The 21019-nt window shown below is 39.6% G+C and overlaps 3 protein-coding genes and 1 long non-coding RNA gene across 7 annotated transcripts; 2 read left to right on the plus strand and 2 right to left on the minus strand.

Annotated features, from left to right (window-relative positions):
• Window positions 1–1343: 1343 nt before the first annotated feature.
• Window positions 1344–6743, plus strand: LOC130691359 (myb-related protein A-like). Its single transcript, XM_059497210.1, has 13 exons — window positions 1344–1574; window positions 1670–1819; window positions 2620–2852; window positions 3008–3170; window positions 3249–3550; window positions 3635–3837; window positions 4407–4548; window positions 4614–4770; window positions 4852–5088; window positions 5154–5243; window positions 5308–5574; window positions 5634–5795; window positions 5860–6743. The coding sequence occupies exons 1-13, from the start codon at window positions 1344–1346 to the stop codon at window positions 5992–5994; spliced, it is 2472 nt and encodes an 823-aa protein (XP_059353193.1). The 3' UTR covers window positions 5995–6743.
• A 2490-nt stretch (window positions 6744–9233) lies between these two features.
• LOC130691385 (innexin inx1-like) lies at window positions 9234–12173 on the minus strand. The gene is made up of 8 exons (XM_057514332.2): window positions 11987–12173; window positions 11441–11604; window positions 11223–11361; window positions 10768–10896; window positions 10435–10668; window positions 10136–10364; window positions 9998–10070; window positions 9234–9925 (listed from the first exon to the last, which is right to left on the minus strand). The coding sequence occupies exons 2-8, from the start codon at window positions 11576–11578 to the stop codon at window positions 9779–9781; spliced, it is 1089 nt and encodes a 362-aa protein (XP_057370315.1). The 5' UTR covers window positions 11579–11604; window positions 11987–12173; the 3' UTR covers window positions 9234–9778.
• A 5153-nt stretch (window positions 12174–17326) lies between these two features.
• Window positions 17327–20601, minus strand: LOC130691405 (innexin inx2-like). Of its 4 annotated transcripts, none has more exons than XM_057514353.2 (5): window positions 20449–20601; window positions 18634–18974; window positions 18331–18568; window positions 18048–18222; window positions 17327–17933 (listed from the first exon to the last, which is right to left on the minus strand). In XM_057514353.2, exons 2-5 carry the CDS (start codon window positions 18969–18971, stop codon window positions 17539–17541), a joined length of 1146 nt encoding a protein of 381 aa, XP_057370336.1. In that variant the 5' UTR covers window positions 18972–18974; window positions 20449–20601; the 3' UTR covers window positions 17327–17538. The 4 variants fall into 4 exon arrangements, with proteins under 4 accessions (XP_057370336.1, XP_059353240.1, XP_059353105.1 ...); XM_059497257.1 differs by having other exon boundaries at window positions 18634–18977; window positions 20449–20543; XM_059497122.1 differs by lacking the exon at window positions 20449–20601 and adding an exon at window positions 19119–19277.
• On the plus strand, window positions 19732–20359 carry LOC132088583 (uncharacterized). The gene is made up of 2 exons (XR_009422067.1): window positions 19732–19884; window positions 19979–20359. It is a non-coding gene; the product is annotated as an uncharacterized LOC132088583 (long non-coding RNA).
• Window positions 20602–21019: the final 418 nt, after the last annotated feature.

The raw sequence follows: 21019 nt of genomic DNA on the forward strand, positions 1-21019 counted from the left end.
GGTTTGAAGTCAAAGATAAGGAAAATGCCGCTTTTTACTGCAAAATGGTGTCATTTATCTCGAAATCTTTTCGCTTAAATTCCAAGACTTCTCTCTATTTCGATTGCCTCGTTGTCCGTGGACAAAATTAAGTCAAGCCACTTCCTCTATTACTCTGCAGTTAGTAAACAACTAGCAAGTTATGGTTTCGGCATAAAACTTCGCTTTTTGTAATGGCGGAAATGGAAAGCAGGCGGCTGTACGTATTTGCTCAAGGCGTCAAAGGTTAGTCGTCATTGTTCAGTGTCATCTGGCACGGGCCGTACTTAAACTTCAAAAGCACATCTATCGCTTGGATCTTAATTGGTGAATCGGTTCATTTCTGTGCTGACCACCTGCCTTCTAATTGTGTTAGACCTGGTCTCCCCTCACCATGGGCTGGTTCCACCAAGGGGAAGAGTGACAGCAGCTGCTTAATGGCCAAACAGAGACACACCCGTATTGTCTTTACGGGAAAGTACGAGTGCTGAGCAAGTTGGGGCAACCATCGACAAGTCTGAAATTCAAGTAAGGTTTGAAGTTTGCTGTGGTATATCAGGAAAAGTGGTCAACAGAACAGAGCAAGCGTCGCCGGCTCTTTTTTTTTTTTTTTTTTTTTTTTCAAGTAGAGGACGTCGAGATGGCCCAAAAATGGAAGTTGCTCTCTTGTGTCGGAACACAAGGGGTTTGCAGCATCGAAGGGGGGAAATGTTTGAATCGTGAGGGGAGAGGGGGCTAAATTCAGAAGGGGGCAGCTGTAGCAGATGTTCAATGCCGGCGTGCGTACGGCGTCGTAGTAGTAGACTTCCTCTCTTTCTTTCACTCATGGACGATTATGAAAGACCTTGTGCCTGTCCCACGGTTATCGATCCGGTCCCCTTCAGTTCTCTTTCTCTCGGGAGATTCTTCAAAGTTCCAGACCGCGCCACCCACCGTAGAAAAATATTCCTTTATCATGGAAAGAAATGCGAGAACGAATAAGAGAGAGATGGAGGGTGAATTTGGAGACGGAAGAAAAAATTCAAAGACTTGGTATTGGAGCCAGTCCTATTTTTTTTTTTTTTTTTTTTTTTTTTGTATTCGTCTTTAGTGTGACGGAGCTTGATGTATTCTGGGTCATGCCCCTTGATAATCTCTCATGTAAGCTTCGTGCCATACACAAGCGTGAACTTTCCCCTCTTGCGCTTTCTATCCATTCATATTCCAGAAACTCTACCATAGAGAATCCGAATGGTGGAACAGGAGCTATCGTTGACGCATACCTGTATCTTAAGACGTGTCATAATAGTCGTAAAATGGTGTGATTCCGATAGGTCTTGACAAGAATGAACGACTTTGGTATGGACGCCGACAGCAACAGTTGGGGCTCGGATTATGGTGAGGACTACGGATCGGATTTTTCCGATGGCGAATACCAGCCGAACAGCGCCGCTGCCTCCAGCAGCGCACAACAGCATCACCAAGCCGGCTCGGCAGCCTCCCGGGTTGCCTCCAAGACCAAAGGCGGTGCCCAAGCTCGAAAAATGGTGAACCGCGGGAGGTGGACCAAGGACGAGGTTGGCTTGTCTCCCCCGCCCACTACCTACCCTTTCAACCCGCAAATTCACATTCTTCAAGCTTCTTAATGATTTTATATTTTGCTCTTTCTTAGGATGAAAAACTCAAAGGAGTAGTGGAACGCACGGGTGAAGTTTGGGAAAATGTCGCGTCCTTCTTTGAGGATAGATCGGACGTCCAATGCCAACACCGATGGACAAAGGTTGTCAATCCCCAGCTGGTTAAGGGTCCTTGGACCAAGGAGGTAACAAAAGCTACTTGTTGTCGCTTTATTTCACTTTGTAATTTCTTCTAGCATCTCATGCATGATTCAAAGACTTTATTTCCGGTTCATCTGTGTCACATTTCCTGTCGACGATTACATGACCATTGCGAAGAATAGTGGTCCTATCGTAGATCGTACGGTTAGATAATTATCACAAATGTTTTAGTTGTTCGTAGAAAAGAAACGATGTCAACACAAAGAAACGCAAAGAAATGGAGTGGGGGAAAGTACAAAAAGGAGGGAACTCAGCATGCAGAGAATGCCGGATGCCAGAGGGGGTAGAACAGGAGGGTTTTGAAGAGGGAGAAAAGTGTTCTTCAACAGGAAACCAAATTTCTATAGAAGTTGAAACAGCGGGGGAATTGTCCAAAACAGAAGATGAAAAGAGCCGCAAGGGTTTAGGCGGCTGGATGGAATGAAGAAACCCGTGAAATTATAGTCTAAAGTAACCTGAACTTTCTCCTTTCTTTCAAATCTATAATGGTCGGATCTGCTGTTGTTTCAAAACGAAAATACCCTAAAATATCTGTTTAAAAGGAAAAGAAGAACAAGAAAAAAATACTAAGTACGAACTATTCTATCGCATTCACACTTCACTCAATAGGACTTCTTTGGCTTTAAAAGTTATACATAGACCGACTGAGGTATATCTCTGTGTTTATTTCATTTTCTTCGTTTTTTTTCTCTAATCCAAAAAAGTGGGAGGCCGTTTGGACGTCTGAAAATTCCTTTTTATTTTCTACTAAATCATTAATCTCGTGATGTTTTTTTTGTCATAGGAGGACGACTTGGTTGTCCAACTGGTGCATCGGTACGGTCCCAAGAAGTGGACCCAGATTGCAAAGCATTTGAACGGACGAATCGGCAAACAATGTCGAGAGCGATGGCACAACCATCTCGATCCCAACATCAACAAGTCACCCTGGACAGAAGAAGAAGATCGGCTTTTGGCTCAAGCACACGAACAGTACGGGAATCAATGGGCCAAAATCGCCAAACTTCTACCTGGAAGGTATTGTGTTGAAAAAAAAAGCTTTTCAGGTTTACGGCAAACCAATCATCCGTCACTTGGGGTGTGACAGCAACTTTGACACTTTTTTCTGTGATCCTCTTTGACGTACCCATACACCCGTTAGCTTTTGTTTGAATTCTTTATCCTTCTTTCAGAACGGACAACGCCATCAAGAATCATTGGAACTCTGCCATGAAGAAACGGTATGAAACAGACGGATCAAGCATTATCGACACTGGGAAACGGCGTGGCCGGAAGAGAGTTCGCCCTCCCGTTGATGACCACCCACAGCATCCTCACCCTCTCGCTTCAACTCCGGTAAGAATTCCCTAATAGATTAAAAAGAGAACTTTAACTCAGTTATCCGTTTTTTCTACTCACTGCCAATTTGAACAGTCGTGCTCTGCCGATTATGGGTTAGAGCATCCATCACCCATGTTTGAGCATCAGTTGATGTCGTCGAGACCGTGCAGTCAAAACAGTCGGATGTCGGTGGAGTTAGTGCCGAACAACTTTGAGCCATCACCGGCATATAGAACCCAACAGCATTCACACATGGGCATGCAACAGGCTAAACAAAACTGTCCTGATGTCTTCAATGGAGGGAGCTTATCCATGGGTGGCAGTGTTGGTAGCCAGTCAAGAGCCCCTTCTGCTTCATCGCCCGAAGACTTTGCAGATATCTTTTCTCCTCTCAAGTATGTTGACAGCAGTTGCTTTCATCGCGTCATGGAGAAGAATTGGGATTGACGTTTTGGTTTCTTTGGATTTCTTTTCAATAGATACGTCAACATGGACGAGATGAGTAACCCAGAGAGTTTGAGCCCGAATCGACTGAACCAAGCTTTGATCAGTGAAACGTTGTCCGAGTTTCCACATTTTGAATTTGGTTCTACTAATATGCCAGACCAGCCTGCTGTGGGCCACATAACCGATTCTAACGATCCGAATGAGATGATGTCTATCTATGATACAAACAAACCAGGTATTGTTAACCCGGCAATTCGAAAAAAAAATTCAGCGAGTTGGATAATATTCAGGAATTCCATTGTAACAACGAACTTTTTCAAAGAATCTGTCATCATCCTTAGTCATGAAACCATTTTCTTTTGGGATCAGTGAATCGTGGAGTAACTTTAATTATAGGTTAGATCAATCGAACTTCAAAACAAAAGGGAGGGATAGTGACATGCTTTGGTTTAGCTATGCGGCAAAGAGGAGCATTTCTCTGCCTCTGTTTGTTCATAAGATAGTTGTTGCCTTTCTGCAATTTCCTAAATGCGATGCACATTTGTAGTTAAATCTTAATGTGCAGGCATATCTCGTAACGCGCAGGCATTGGTGCGCATTACCTATCTGTGGAGCATTTTGAAATGTAGCCGGAAAATTCCCTCCAATCTTTCCTACGAATATGTCTGAAAGGCAGGCTTTGTAATCCGATGCTTTGCAAAAACAGTTTATTAAATACGTATTAATGAGTTAGATTTAAAAACATTATTGGAAAGGTTCTGCGTAGCTTAAATATATTCTAATTTCTGCTTTGAATCAATCAAGGAAATGCTTCAAAGAATAGTAAAAACGGTTCTTCAGACAACAACACGTCAACGATCAGCATAAAACAGGGCACTCCACCCATACTAAGACGTGGAAGCCGTCGAAGAACACGAGCCGATTCCAGTGGATACGACGGAACTTCGTAAATTCGTTTTTGTTGCCAACTTCTTTCATTTCATTGTGTGGAATAAGTTGTGCTTTTTATAGTGATCACATGGGGACTTCTAATGAAGAAGCCGTTCCCTCCGATCTGGATCTGCGTTCAGAATGCGCAAGCCTAAGCAAGCCGTTCCAGGAAATGCATTTTACTCCACGAAAGAATGCCCACACCCCGATGAAAACGCTACCATTTAGCCCTTCCCAGGTAATTCTGTTTTCCATAGTGTTGCAATCTAGGAAAATTTTACTCAAAAAAAAATTATTTTTTTCTTTTTATTGTACCTAGTTTCTGAGTAATTCGATGTTAGCGCATACGGAAGCTATCATGTCGACACCAGTTTGCCCCTCTGCTCCCAAACCGTCTGCACTTTTGACTCCAGTGACACGCGGGGGATGCGTTGCAGATTATGTTGCATTACGAACTCCTTCGCGTAGAAATCAAGAACTCATCACTCGTACTCCAACTCCTTTTAAAGATGCTTTGGCAGAAATGGAGAAAAAGGGTGGACCTATAAAATATACCGTGAGTTATCCATAGAATTGTTTCCTAAGCATTTGATTTTTACACGTGTTCCTTGTGTTTTCCAGTTGCACACACCTACCCGGTTTGATGATTTGAACGACATTATCGGCAAGGATGCTGACCCATCCGATTCAACTCTTCATACGCCCGTCCAGGTTTTTCAAAAATTCTCCTTTTGTTTATTTCATTGTCACTAACGGTCCTCATGTTCCATTATAGAACTTACATCAAGATAGTGGCTATATGACAGATAAGAGACAAAAAACAAATGTCGACAGCTCTGCCCCCAGTATTTCTTCCTCCTCAACTACGGATAAAGAGAATATTCCGGGAACGAGAACCGCTGCCCCAGCCACAAATGGTTTAGTACCGAAATCCCCAAGCCGTAGAGCTCGCAAAGCCCTGCATGCCACATGGAGCACGCCTGGAAATATCCAAGTACCTGGTATTGGTTGCGACTCCATGAGTTTCTTACCCGAAACACCTGTAAGTCGTTACAAATTGATCGTTCTAGTACATGCATAATTACTTGTCATTATGTACAGAGTAAATCGTTGATCGGAGATTCGTCGGTCTTGTTTTCTCCTCCGTCCATAATACGAGAGACGCTTCCAGAAACTCAAGACGGTGACGATGCATTTGGACACCCACCACATCGTCCCAACAGCAGCATCGAAAGCACTGGTTCTCGGAGTCCGTCAGACAAGGTTTGTCTTGTGTACTAAAACTGAGATAGCGAAACACAGCAATTTATGTTCTTCTATATTGCAGGTGGACGTGAGATGGGAAATGGTTGCGTGCGGACGTACGAGAGATCAAGTCGAATTGACGGAACGAGCCCGCTCCTATTTAGTGATGGATCGGCGCGGAGGGCAACTTGCATGCAAAAAGAAATGCACCTTTTAACTAAATGTCCCACTAGATGGCTAGTAGTTGACACAGTTTTTTTTTAGCATTTAAAATGGGATTTTTGGAAATTTAACCTTTTCATCGATGTGCATGAAATTTCACTGTATTAATTAGCGAACACAGCTTATTCCAATTGGGGAAGTTTAGGGTAATGTCTCGTGTAAATTTCCCTGCGAATGATGGAGCATAATCCGTTGAACGCAAAACCATTACTCAGCAACAAAAATGACGGCGATCAATTTCGAACATGACTTGAAACGTGACCTGTGCCGTTAACTGCGGCATTGTTTCTTTTTAACCCCTGGTATAGATTACTGCTGCGAACAAAATAAGTGGATGAATTTTCTCTTCTTTTACTTGGTACCTTTCGCTAATAAGCTTTAAGAACATGTAATAGCTCCCTGGAATTTCCATGTTTCGTTTATTTTTTGGCTAAAATTTTTTCCCTCCTGGTATTATTATTTTTACAGTGAACGTCAGATATTAATCGATATATACCAATGCTTGATTCCGTAGCTTAAATAACTATAATCACAAAATTTTCACAGGAAAACAAATCGGCTCTGGTGGAAGAAAAACAAAAATTTGTGTAACTGAAATGAAATGTGTCGTATTTATCGTTTATTTTTACAATGTTTCCTGTGTAATTTGCTCATTGTCACGACATTTACTCGCAAAATTGATTTTTTCTGTCAGTAAAATTCCATGGAAAATCCACAAAAAAAAAATACATTATATTAAAACCATCTGATAAGAGAAAAGGTTTTGCATATTAATTAGATACAGATAAAAAGTCCACAGTCCAGTCATTCTGCCCTAATAATTTTTTCCTTTTGTCTAAATTTTAAATTCAATTTAAAGTACATGCTTTCGATTCAGAATTGTATGAAAATCATTGAAATCAAGTTTATTTTCCATTATTTTTACAGTTTTTGAACTAAACGTAAACAAACAATTTTAATGTTAATTTTATAACGGCTGTTTTAACGAGAAAACCAAAAACTTAATCGAAATCAGCATTCAATTTTGATTATGCCGTATGATTTATCATCGAATTCCAAGAGATTTCGTTTTTGGCCGATTTTGGTAAAAGTGGAAAGGCTATAGCCTTCTCACTTTTTCATTTTTGGCCAAATTTCAAATTTGGCTTAAAATACATTATTTTGATTCAGAATTGAATGCTTATCACGAGAATCAAGTTTATTTTTCAACAGGTCTTATAGTTTTAAAATTATACGTCAAAAACGACAAGTCGGGCTTATTTTGTCGGTCGGGCTTAAAATTTATACCTGCAAAAATTGACATTCATTGGAATTGGTTGAATATCACAGAATATACTCAAACTTGAATACTGAATCCGGGAAAATTGTCCAATTTTTCATTAAGTCAACCGTTTTTGTAATACACCGAATATTTGTACTGGAAAAAACTAGCGCGCCAGTAAGCGACACCGCTAGCGCGATGTAGCACAAATTTTCGTTATATTCCAAAAACGGTTGGTTTAAGAAGAAAACCAATAACTGAATCGAAATCGGCGTTCAATTTGGATTATGCCTTGTGATTTTCTTCTAATTCCAAGAGATATCGTTTTTGGCCGATTTTGATAAAAGTGGGAAGGCTATAGCCTTCTCACTTTTTCATTTTTGGCCATATTTCAAATTTGGCTTAAAATACATTATTTCGATTCAGAATTGAATGCTTGTCACGGAGATCAAGTTTATTTTTCAATAGGGCTTATAGTTTTAAAATTATACGTCAAAAACACAAGTCGGGCTTATTTTGTCGGTCGGGCAAATTTTGACGATAAGGATTCTGTCTAGATGAGTTGGTATAGACAGCACCGACCTCCTATCTTACAAAGTTTTCCTCAATAGATGGCGTTAGCTATAATAGAGATTCGACAAAGGTTTGAGGGGTGACAGTAGCGTTAAATAAATTAAAGAGAAATCTAATAACTTAATCGAAATCAACGTTCAATTCTGATTATGCCGCGTAATTATTGTCAAATTCCAAGAGATTTCGTTTTTGCCGCTTTTAACAGAAGTTGGGAGGCTATACCCTTCCGATTTTTTTTGCTAAATTTTAAATTTTACTTAAAATAAATGATTTCGATTGAGAATTGATTGACAATCATGGAAATAAATTTTTATTTTTCGATTGGCGTTATAGTTTTTAAATTAAATGTAAAAAAACCTAATATAACATTGAGGAACGAAAAGTACTTTGTTTATTTTGTTTTAAAAACGGCTGGTTTAACGAGGAAACCAACAGTTTCATCGAAGTCAGTGTTCACTATAACAGTGTGTACTTTTTTTATCCAAGGCTATCGGGAACTTCGCGAACACAGTGAGCCTATGGGTAGAAGATCGAACCGCGAGCGCGAATGTCATCCTTTCCAAAACAGATCCGCCATCTAGTAGTAAACTCGAACCAGTTTCTTTCTTTTTATCTAAATAAAATCCCTCTCGGGAAATTCGAATAATTATTGACTGAGACGAACCAATTTCATAGCTTTCGGTGAAATTAATTCTCCTGTTTTCCATGTATTTTTGGCATTACAAAACCCACAAGAATTGAGTTTGCAGTTTTCTCTGCGAAATCTCATTTACATTGATAATAACAGTGCAACTACTATTATCTGCTGTGCGTAATGTTTGATACTTTTTCGGGGAGCTCGTTTCCACCATGCAAGTTGAGGAACAGCTTTCCAAAGTAACCTTGGTGGTTTTTCGTTAAGCATTACTCGAGAGCTCTAAAGAATGGATTTTTATATTGCTATGAACGTCTACACGATACACTTCATGTTATCCTCATTATAGATTCCTCTGGGCAATTCGTTTCCTGTAATAGTTGTTCGATAGGATTCTAATTATAGGTTGATCCCTCCCTGTTGCATAGCTGAAGTCAAAATACAGAAAGAAGCGAAATGACACCTTTTATAAGATAACAATACTTTATATAACTCTACCATCTGCACTCTTATCGCTGGTTGCAGACTCAGCCTTCAAATTCCGAATGTCACCTTGGTCCTTATTCAACTTGAAAAAACAAGAAAACCTTGGATTTACAGTAGGTATTCTTTCGATTGTTTGTTTTTCATTGTTATCAAGTTACTTAATTTGGTCTGGTGAGAACTAATTGTCTTGTGTAAGAAACTTCCATGCCAAATCCAGAGAAACGGTTCGGCTTGAACAAACGATTTCCGTCATGGTTCAAATGTCTTGGCAACTTGATCATTAGGAAAAGAAGCCGATTTATTGCATCCTCTTGTAAAAAAATCTGAACGCAGGACACATCCGCCCACCGATAATTGCAATAAACGCATCGACGATATAAAGAACTAATCCCAAAGATTCAGTCAACGATGATTCGAAAAAGGAAAATGGTTGAAAAAAAAGACAGAAAGTTCACACAAAAAAAAACTAAAAACGAGAAGTTGAATGCAGCTTATAAAAATATCGTCAATTGGAAGAATTCAACTCAAATTGAACGCTATGTGCACTTATGGCGCAATGCAGTTCTGGAAGAAAAATAGATCTGGTCACATTCCGATTGTTTCCGAACCTGATAAAAATTTGAATGGGACATTCTCTACATGGATCATTATTATTTTTATAAGCCCCTTCATAGGTATGATATGAAATAGAATTTGAATGTTCAGTGTTAGGCGGCGTCCGAGGCCCGACTAAACCAAGGTATCTTCAGAAGCCTCTGCCACGGCGGCTCGCAGATCTTCATAAGGCCCTGTATTGGTGGAAGTGGTTGAGTCGGGGCGTGCTAGTCACGCGTTGTTACTTTCATTTGTCTCGACCTTCTTGGACAATTCTGAGACTACTTCTCGATACACTAAGGGTTCTAGATTGCGTCCCAGCATGTAGAGGATCCACCAGTCACCGACCTCCAATTTGCTTGTGATTCCATCAATAACCTGAATATTTGTAATATAAATTACAGCATTAGTTATGGTGCCTACATGTTACAAAGTTCAAAATTTATAAACCTCAGACGGAACAAAGCGATTGCGGGCGTGGAGAATCAATGGCCTAACACGAGGAACTGCTAACAAGATGGCTCTAAAATTAGCGGATAAATGGTAACCAAATGAACATACCACAATTCAAACAATAATTAGATGTACCTGTAGACGACCAGCAATGAGAGGAGAGTTGCCATAATGATGAACCAAAACCACAAAAAGATGTACGTTTTTTCGTTGATAATGTTTTGGGATAGAACGCACATAGAGTCATGTCGGCTAATGGTACCGGACGAACCGAATTTATGGAACGTGCACTTGGTAACCCGTGGGAAGACATAAACCATAGGGTCAAAACGGTCTTCTTGATCAGCATTGGCGAATGATAGAACTACAGGGAATTAACATTGAAAGTTATTTTCACTTTGAATAAGCGTTTGTGGCTAATTGTGATTACTAACCTTTAAGACCGTACGAAAAGAATTCGCCACCAGTAAAGCGATTCATCAGATAAAGTTGACCGATGACATTTACAAGACAGAGTACTTCACAAAACCAGTAGCGAATAGCGTACATGTTGTGTTGCTTGAAGTGAAGCAAAAGATAGTCGATCAAAATTCTTTTCTTGACCGTGCGCTCTTCAACCGTCTTCAAGCCAGAGTTCAAGCCCAGGACAATGGTTTGCATCAAACCACCTAACAAGAGAAATATTATCAGTTTAAATGAAACCTCATCTATTATGATTTTAAAATATATGTGTATGTTATTGAAATTGTTGAAATAGTATATCCTACCTTCCCAAGCACTCCAGAGCCATCTAGGGACGTAGCACAAAATGGCCTGGAAAAACAGAATGAAGCAAACCCATTGGTAGTAGGCGTAGTGTTTCTGATCTTTGCTGTCGTGCAGTCCAGCACCGAGACCTATGACGTAAACAGAACCACAAGTCTATAAACCAAATATTTTTCATTTCTCACACGGTCATCTGTTTTAATCAATTTATTTATTTTAAAAATTAGCTAGTTAACTTTGAAAAAATACAAAAATCCTATGTCCTACTATAACTATTTTACATATAGTTGAAGCTTGTACTAGTTTTGGTTCAGATTAAATACTCCCCCTTCCCAAATTTAACTTATTTTTGCTAAATAAGCGTCGAGGCATCCAGTTACAAACTGTTATTTCTTGTCTATGAAAACACTGCACTATGCTTAAAAAATTGGCTCTAGTTTGCGATTTATTTTTTTACCTGGGTGAGGAACTTCACTTCCGACCGACCTCATAAATGAAGACGGAATGGTAAAAGTAGTAGAGATCCAGCAGTATGTATTGATAACATGGATAGGAATATCATTATCGTTGATGCATTGAATCGGGTTGCCTACGTACTGCAAATCAATTCAAACGTTACAGACATGTTTCAGTTAAAATGCATTCTGGGCAATCGTGTTAAGCAAAGGTGTGTACCTGGGTGGCCGTCACAAGCAATGAAAAGGCAATCAACAAGACGGTGGTGAAAATATAATGGAGTCGAAAGACCACGTTATCCGTCACAATCTCCTGTCGCCGGAAATATTCCTTCAATCCCGCTAATATGTTATACATGGCGGAGTCGGAAAGTTATCGACGATCTGCTAACAATAATGAAAAAAATTTGAATGCACAAGCCATACATACGATTTACGCTGTATATGGTAGAAGCAACTGAAACTAGTTCTGTGATTACAGCTAATGAATTGCAATAAATTAGAATAAGAGAATTGTTGTTGAAAGAAACGAGTTTAACCAACTTGAGCCAATAGCTCGAATCCATAAATTATATGTAAAAAGAAACACGGTGTTATGTTAAACATCGCCGTCCTGTTCTGTGCATAGGGCTTATTTTTTGCGAGTTTCGAGTTACCTCTAAGGAAAACAAACGAAAAAGCAACAGGAAGTTCCCGACAATAGACCACTAACCCCACCTGTGACGCAGATAAAAGATGCTCATGGCAGAAGGGTACAAATATTTACCGTGCGTCGATATCACCAATGGAAAAAAAACGGCAGCAGGAAGCAGCTAGGCCTAATCTGATACGAAGCTGGTGAATCCTTCCTTGAGTAATTGTGGAACTGCGACAGCCGACGGGAATGTATCACAAAAGAATGTGATACCAGTACGTTACGCAGAGCTACGGCGAGCAAGCCGGACTTTGGCTGACTGAGCCGCCACCGACTAGCGACGGCTTCACGTTCCACAAAACCAAGGACTGTTGATGAGCGCCACTTGCGGTATGCACATCAACTACGTCATACAGAAGGAGAAATTGAGCCTTCAATGGAGGCAAGAAAAATTCTTTTTTAAATAGCGCTAGCTGAATATTTTAATTTTTTTCGAATTTATTCATTGAGCCAGGTTCCCTTATTGGGAGAAGTGAACTAAATGATCATTTTAATAGATGTTGACATCGGCAAGAATGGCTCAGGTATTCAATGAATATTGTTTGATAAACCCGCAAAATCAGTTCCCTATGAGTTGTGGCAAATAAATACAAAACTTTTGGGCTTCGATTTGGCAGAGTGCTTTCCAAATACTGGTAGAAATTCTGAGAAGATTGATAAATTTAGAGAAAAAGGGAGGATAAAGAAGAAAAATCGTCATCCACCCTCTTTGGCGTACGTGGCGGAACGTGCTGTGCCCTCCAGGAAAAACAACCATTTCCTTTTATTTCCCTAACACTAGATAAAATCATTTACATTTTTCGAAAAGCTTTCTAATTTTTTTCCAACCCTTTTATTACATACGAAGTGGTAAACTGAAACGAAGTAAAATATAAAAAAAAAGACGGTGTCACTGACGCAATTCGTTCATGTGTTAAAAATTCATCTTAAATTAATTTATTATATGCTATATCATACTGTGAAAAGAAAACACGTTACTAACAGAAATTCTTCTTGAGGCCTTGGTATATGCAACAATTTAAGGGCCGAGTCAAAATTCTTGGAACTATTGAAAGAAGATGCGTGGACTTGAAGAAAGATATCGTCGGCTGTTCTATGCCCTTAGGGGAAAAGCTTCTTGTCTGTGTACACTCCACTACAGGTCGATGGCCTCCTTTTTCTTTCTTCCCTCCTCCAGAGACATCCTCTTTTTCATATCTAGTCAGCCTCTTCTTGAGTATTTGTCTTCTTTCGTTACATAGATCCCACCGCTAGTTGGCACTAGCTTCCAAGTCACTGTCCCAGACAGTCTTCTAGCCTCCGACTGGGGTAGAAAAGTGTTCCGTGGCCAAACAAAATGAAAGCTGAGGGGAGGTAAAGTTGAAAGTCACCTTGGTCTGGTGGTAAGCCAGCCAACACAACACAAAGATAAAGACGAAATTCCAATATCCCTGGGCTTTTGTTTGCTCGCGTCCCGTACTTACTAGCAACGACGAGAACTAACCAAGCCATGTAACGGGATATGACTTCAAGTTATTAATAAGGAAAACTTACTATATACACGTTGGGCGATTCGTACTCAACGGAATGAGAACGAGAGGTTTTAATAAACGAATTACAATGTTACATGAAACGCGTTGTGTAAACCGTTAACACCGTTTTCCAATTCAACGTGCTGTACGCGACTCAAACAGCAATGCTTGAATCAAATTAAAATTTCTAGGCACGATGAAAACATCATGCTCGTTTATTTATTCAACAGCTCTTAAAATTCATAGTCAGGCACCATCTCTCCCTGCGGAATCCTTTGTTTGTCGGTTGCGTGAGAAAAATGGGGAATCACTGAAACCCAGCTAAAATGCAGACCAAATTGTTGCAAAAAATGGTGACACTGTTCTTTGTTTCACGTCATAAGTATTTCATAACCGTTTCGGAATAATATCCTCGTTCGGTATCCAACTGCCTGTAATGTATCCATGCTTGCTAAATAGCTGCAAATTAGTGAGTCACTACCTGTGCTATGTTGACTGTGCAATTAGAATCACGTGGCATTTAATACGAGACGTGATAACTCCGAAAGTTCCCCTTTCTGTTTCAAGAATTGCAGACCCAACTAATGAAATAAAGATCAAGTGACGTTTTTATGGGCTTAAGAGAGTAACAGCGTTAATATTTCAATTAATAACGAATATCAAACGCCCCTACCGAAGACACTGTGCTACGCACAAATGGTAAACCGAAACACATCCAGTTTTACTCCAACAAAATGAAACAGCAATGCAGTCTTCGCGTTATGTAAAATGTTATTGTTACTAGATTTGATTTTACCACGTTTTGTCCTTCCCGAAATTCATTAGTTGCCAAAAATACTTTCCATTTGTAGTTGCCCCAAAACTTTTAAACAAATACCAGGAGGGAAATGTGAGCATTTCCAATGTTAATTGGATTTCCTTTTATTACTAATTCCCACGGCTTATTCAGGGAACGAATTTTACCTTGACACGATTCCAACTCCATCTGAAAACTAAGACTTAACGTAAAGTAATGAAAGAAAACTGAAAAGACACAAGTTTTAAGGGAAGCACAAAGAAGTGGCTTTCGATATGTTCTACATAATTTCTCGGCCGGTCAGAAAACAAAACTTTGATCCATCGTCAATCCAACGGAAAATGAATAAAGAAAACTCATGGAAATTGAATATAACGGTAAACGGGACGATGAATTTTGTATGTAGGTGCTACGTACAGAATAATTATTTATCATGGAGAATTAGCAATCCTGTCCAATCGGTTGAAAAGTCAAAACAAGTTGTCTGCTTCGAAATGCATTGTTCGGAAAATCACATAGCTGAAATCCGATTGGAGAAAAAAAGAAAGGTTTTAGACATACTCATTAAATTGCAATCACGATTTTCATGAGAAGAAGTAATGAAACGAAACTTTCAGACGATCTTCTACAATTTCCTTTCTCTCGTACCATCGTTATCGGCTTTCACATCAATGAGTTTTCTAATAATCGAACACATAAAATTGACAACTGTGTAGAACGTTAAAACTCACCAAGTTGTACTGCAGTAGAAATTCGATTACGCTTTATCCCAAAGTTTTAACATTTTAATAAGGTAAAACTGAAATTTTTCTGTCGCTCACCCATCACAAAGGAACGTTCAACCTTTTCGTGATACAAGCATTTTATTTTTTCATCGTTTCAGCATTATGTATTGGAAAAGTTAAGACTGACTATAGCCTTCAGACCCACGTGCTGTATTCAATGTTGTACCTTTTAAACTTGGACGCTTTCTCTTGTATGTAGTTCACGACTTCACGCTGCATGCCTTCTTTTTGTTTCGGTGAAACGGGTTCGGCAACAAACGCACCTTTTGGGCGAGAATTGTGCAGAGTCACCTATGTGAATAGACCGTCTACAAAAAACGAACGCCCAAGGGTCAAAGAAAAGAGAGGCTTATGCAACCTAGGGTTCATTAAACTAGGTTTTAGTTACCTGCCAGCTAAGTCTATTGCCAGGCGGGTTCGATCTTATCATTCGTTGAAATTATTTGACGAATGCTTTTAATGACTGGTATTCTATTCAAAATAGAGAAATCTGTTCCACTGTAACTGACAACCAACTAGTCTACCGTAATTACTCGCGAAATGGAGAAACGATAATAAGTAATTGATTATGGTTTCAATTGCAGCGTCGAAAACGCTTGTAGAAACAACAAATGTGGAAATTTCTAAACAAGGCACCCGTAAGATAATCGTATCCGTAAGATAATGAAACTGCTAGCCACTAGTAGGTTCGTTTTTACTACTATAGATAAATTTAAAGATATGGTGCGAGCACGACACGTTCGCCATTTGATTCTAAATCATAAAATCGAAATTTGCATCCGTTTTCAAGCCATTTAGTTTTTATTTGTTTGGTAATTAAAACATTTGAATTTCACCACCAATAGGTTTCTATTTAAAGAATTAACTCTTAATCAAGGGAAATGAATTGAATTATTTAATAAAGCGATTTTTATTGCGCAACCGGACGTTCTGTTCGTGCAAAAATTTGACAATGCGCTCTTGTCATTTAGCTGAATTCCCTCATGAAAGTTCCATCCTGTCTGGCTTAGCTATTAAAGGAGAAGCAAGGGCCTCAATAAGTTATACCGTTAGACTGTAAATAGCTTTGTGAGTACTGAATACGTGTGTGCGCATTGGAACGGTTGGTATCAATTTATTTTATCGGCAAGTCGGTCAGGTCGGCGGGACCAAGAAAACGAAACTGTAATACAGTATGATGGATCGATTTAAAAAGAAACTAAACGCCGTTTCCTTTGAAGCCAATCAACCAGTTTTACCCAAAAAATCGTCGTGAACTAAAAACCAGTTACAAATAGGTGTGGTCATTGTGGCTCGGTAAAAAAATATTGGGGTTAAAATAAAGCCCTTGATAACGAATTCTACCCATGTAACTATCTGTCCCCTGAGCTAAAAAGGAGAATGTTTATCACAACTATCGTTTGAATAACGAGTTTTCTGTTTGAAAATTTCAGTTCGAGATGCATAATTATCGTAAAATAGCATGAAAGCAGTGGCGTCGTTGCATATCTTTAAAACTAAAAATATAACAATTATTCAAAAAAAGAAAACGCATAAGGCTAACGAATTTAAGTTTCATGAACATTAGTTTGCGGAGGAGGCATTAGGCTAAATGGGGATGCATCTGTCAACTGTAAGACCGGAATGCGGATAAAGTATTCTTTCAACGAACCGTACGCAGATGGGCTTTTCACGCAATGATAGGTACCTCTAAAAGTAGCTCAAATTGTCGTTCCCCAGTTGTACACGTGCGTGCTGTTGCCCTCTTCATTACATTTATGGAGAGGCACAGTATTTCGGAGAGACGTGACGTCGTTTACTTCCGCCAACCTTTTGTTGGAAATACTCTGCACTGACGTCATGTTTAAAACTCATGCCTGGAATTCGTTTGCATATGGGCTGAAAAACGTTTGCTTTCAGACAAATATCCGTCCTTGTTTTTCCGTTTCCAAAGGCCTTTTTTTTGTGAAAAATGTTTGATATTCAGTCACAATTTTTCCTTGTTAAAACTGAATTGGACTTTTCCTCTTTAACCGGCTCCAAACCATTGTCAATCAAAGTGACGGATGTTGGCACTTGAAACGCTTCTCAAGAGGACCATTTTTTCCGCGTCATCGATATGCAGAACTAATCTTAACTTAGGAGGTCATCCAAACTTGTGTACCTCTCTCATTACGGTCACGAGCCAAACCCAGAAGACATAAAAAACGATTTGCTTTTTTACTAAAATTGTTTATTGTGTATAAGAAAAATAAAAATTAAAAAACGCGTTACCACACACATAGTTGACCAGGGTTGGTCTTTGCAAGAGAATAAGAAAAATGTCGCACAAAATAAGTCCATGTGAATTGGTATTGTTCATTCAGTATTGTACGCAGTGACTTGAATTCGTTCGTTGACTAAACCACTCAAGTCTCAAAGACTGGAAAATGTTTTTATTTTAAAATGAAAACTATGAGCTCTAATACGAGAGACCATGATGAAAGAGCTCACGGTACCCAAAAAATCTTGATTAGAAAAAGAAATCGGTGGAATAAAAAAAATATATGTGATTTAAAAATTTTTTGAATCAGCCCTCATCATTGGAGTGGATTCGCTTATATGCCCGGGATGTCCTCTGCCGTATTCGAGTGCTTTGGCCAATTTACCGACAACGTTAGAGAAAACCATCGTGTCCATGTTCTTTGACAAGAAATCGACGAGGAGCCAATCACCGATGGAGCAGCGTTGTGTTATGACGTCAGCATCGTCCTTCTGAGGCGCTGAAAGGCGGCTCCGCAAAAGAAACATTCTCACGGGCGGCATCATGACGATAATAACTCGAACAAGGAAATCGATGCCGGTGATGATGGCCAATATAATGAACCAAAACCAGAGGAAAGTATAGATTTTTTCATTTATAATATTCAAGGCCAATATGCAAAGGGCGTCGTGTCTCTGAATTGTACCTGCGTTGCAGAACGTGATTATCATATATGATGACTCGACCGGAAGTATATGCAACATTGACGCAATACATACGATAGGTAAATTCAAGATTGGTGGTAACAATTATTTCTTACCGGAAGATCCGAATTTGTGAAAGACGCATTTCGTGAGCCGGGGAAACACGCGAGCCATGGGGTCAATACGGGTTTCCGGATCTTGGTCCAAAAATTGCACCACTTCGATGCCATAACGCATAAATTCGCCACCAAGAAAGCGGTTGGTCAGAAAGATTTGACCAATGACGTTTATCTGAATAGATTATCCATATCTCTTAGCGCTATGTTTCGTCAAGGTAGTTATCTTATTATGGCCATGCATAAACTCGTCGGATTGCGAACTGACAAAAACAATTCTTACCAAATTCAAAAGTTCGCATGAAAAATAGCGAATGGCCCATCCGTTGTGTTCGTGAAGATTGCTGACAATGTATCCGGTCAATATTTCTTCTTTTTCGTCTCGGACTTCGGCTTTCTCCTTGATAGTGAAGATGTGCATGCCCTGAATTATGCTACGAACTTTGGAACCTTCCCACATCTTCCAGAGATAGTAGGGCGTGTAGAACATCAGTGCTTGGCCGAACAGGACAAACGGTACCCTACAGTTTCACGAAATCATTGACGTAGTTACCACAGAAAAATACATAATAGAAACCAGACTTACCATTGATAATATGCGTGATACGTGACATCGTCTTCTTCAGTGTAAGGACCCAATCCAAAAAGACTAATTTCTCCTTTTGCTATTGGCGTTGTACGAGGAATGGAGAACGTAGAAGATATAAAGCAATAATTGTTGAGGATTTTAATGGGCACAGCTACTGCATCTTGTATGCATTGAATGTGCTCGCCGATATATTGTCGCGACGTGACCAATATTGAGCAAGTCAGCAAGATGAGGAACGTTAGTCGATAATGCAATGCGAAGACTGGCGAGGTGATTTTGACCGACGTCGTCTTCAGCTTGACGGCAGCCTTCAATTTGGAAAACGTCCCCAACATTTCCTGCTTTGTTGAACAACAATATAGTCACTGTAAATCAAATAACTATTCTAAACGAGCAAACGTGCAGAATTTTTCTAGCAATAGGCAACAAAATTCACACTGCAGACGACATCCGTTGTCACAACGTCGGAAATAATGAATCACCTTTTCCTAGGTGGCGTAAGTACAGAAGGTAATCGTCGAGATCAGAAAACCGAGAAAATGTACTCGGAAGCGTGGAGAAAACACTGGAGTGTACAAAGTAGAGCCAACACTTTGACTGTTGGGTGCTGCAGCCACGCCATGTTCGACTGGGTGATGAATGCCCTTCTTTTCTTTCCACCCCCATCTGGTTCTCCCATAACGTCCATCGTCCACAAACATTTTAATTTGTCCTTGCCGATATTAAAGGAATTAAGCAATTATTTCGCTATCCCACAAAATGAGCTTTAATCTATGCTTGTTGATTTATAGTACTCATTTCTCTGTTGCGTCATCAGATCTTAATTTTCTCCGATCTCAAATGAATTTCCTAACTGAGTCAAATAGTAGCTGGTTGCGATCCTCTTTCAGTAGCTACCATGTCTTTGTTGGATTTTCCTATACACTTAAAGCGATGGGAAATGCGTTGCCGGGAACTGCCAGACCCGGGCCTTCAAATCACCCCCTCGGTTAGTCTCCTCCCCCTCCCTTTCTCTCTCTCTTTCTCTGTTTCTCCATTCCATGCGTCTCATCTTTCCTCTCTTTTCCCCTCGTTCGCGTTTTTCCTAACATTTGGTCAATCTTACCCAGACAGACATTCTCCATTTTCTCTGTTTCGAATGCTTTTAATTTTAATACGCAGTTTCAACCGTTACAACGTGTTCGACACCCGACATTTTTTTTTTGTTGAATTTGAGGCCTGGAAGGTGTCACAGTAATAAACATATTCGTGACAGGCAAGTTGGACATTCTCGAGTTTAACTGTTATATGGCTTTGAACAAGTTATTAAGATATAAAGATATATATTTTTTTAATTTCCCAGCCAAAGTCTAAAAATCAAAAGTTGAAGAATTTCCAGGATGTTTTTCATTGACTAAATGAAACATTTTAAGGATAACCTCCTTTAATCGACCTCATCAACTGCCCGGACGTTGCCTAGTAAAAAACGAACGTTGGACTGCATCACCCCATGGTATTACGTACACATAAAAAACTTCTCAAGGTTCGCATATTGGAAATTCGATTCGTCGAAACCAAAAACTTTAATTTTCCGGCTGTTGCTCAATGATAAGAATGTTCTTCAGTTCGAGGAACACTCTTGGCCGAGATGACTACATAATTACCCGCAAGTTATGTACACATATTTTTTTTTTCGTATTTAGAAAGCATCGGGGTCGTCACCCAATACACACTGATCGATCCATCAAGGTGTAGTCGAGCTCTTTTTTGAAAAATTTAAGACAGAGAAATGACTCGGTAGAATAGAGTGAAAGTTTCTTATTTTTTTTTTACCTTAAGGTGGTAAGTGTTTGCCGACGGGAAAAAGAAAATAAGATTCCAACTTGAAAATACGTTTCTTTGACTGTGCCCAGACTTTAGACGACTGGAATCACTTTAGATATGTAAAATGATGGGCGTAGTTTTTATTTTTTGCCCCAGAGAAGTGTTATCTTATCTTCTTTTTCTGTTCGTGTCTTAAATATATATCTTCCAGTTTCTTATGTTTCTCTGCCAATCAGCGTAGCGTTTACCTCCCCCCCACATGGAAATGGAGGTTATCCGAGAACGGACAGAATGGAGGGGAAAACATTTGAAAAATACATCTGTATTTTACCCCTCAAGGGTGTCATTCACCCTCCCAGCTGTTTCGGCAAAATACGTTCTGAAAAAAAAAATGAGGGGAGATGGGTGTCTACGTGCTTAAGTAGGGGGTTGAAAACAAGGTCACGGCCTTGTCCGGCTAGCAACTGCATCCTCCCTCAATGTAAAAATCACAAAGGAAATGCAGTTTAACATCCACTTGGACCAATTGTTTCTGCTGCCGAGGTCATTTAGCCACGACTGTTTGTTTTTACGTTTGGTC

Source organism: Daphnia carinata, chromosome 1 (genome assembly GCF_022539665.2).
Source record: "Daphnia carinata strain CSIRO-1 chromosome 1, CSIRO_AGI_Dcar_HiC_V3, whole genome shotgun sequence".
Classification (NCBI taxonomy): Eukaryota; Metazoa; Arthropoda; class Branchiopoda; order Diplostraca; family Daphniidae; genus Daphnia; species Daphnia carinata.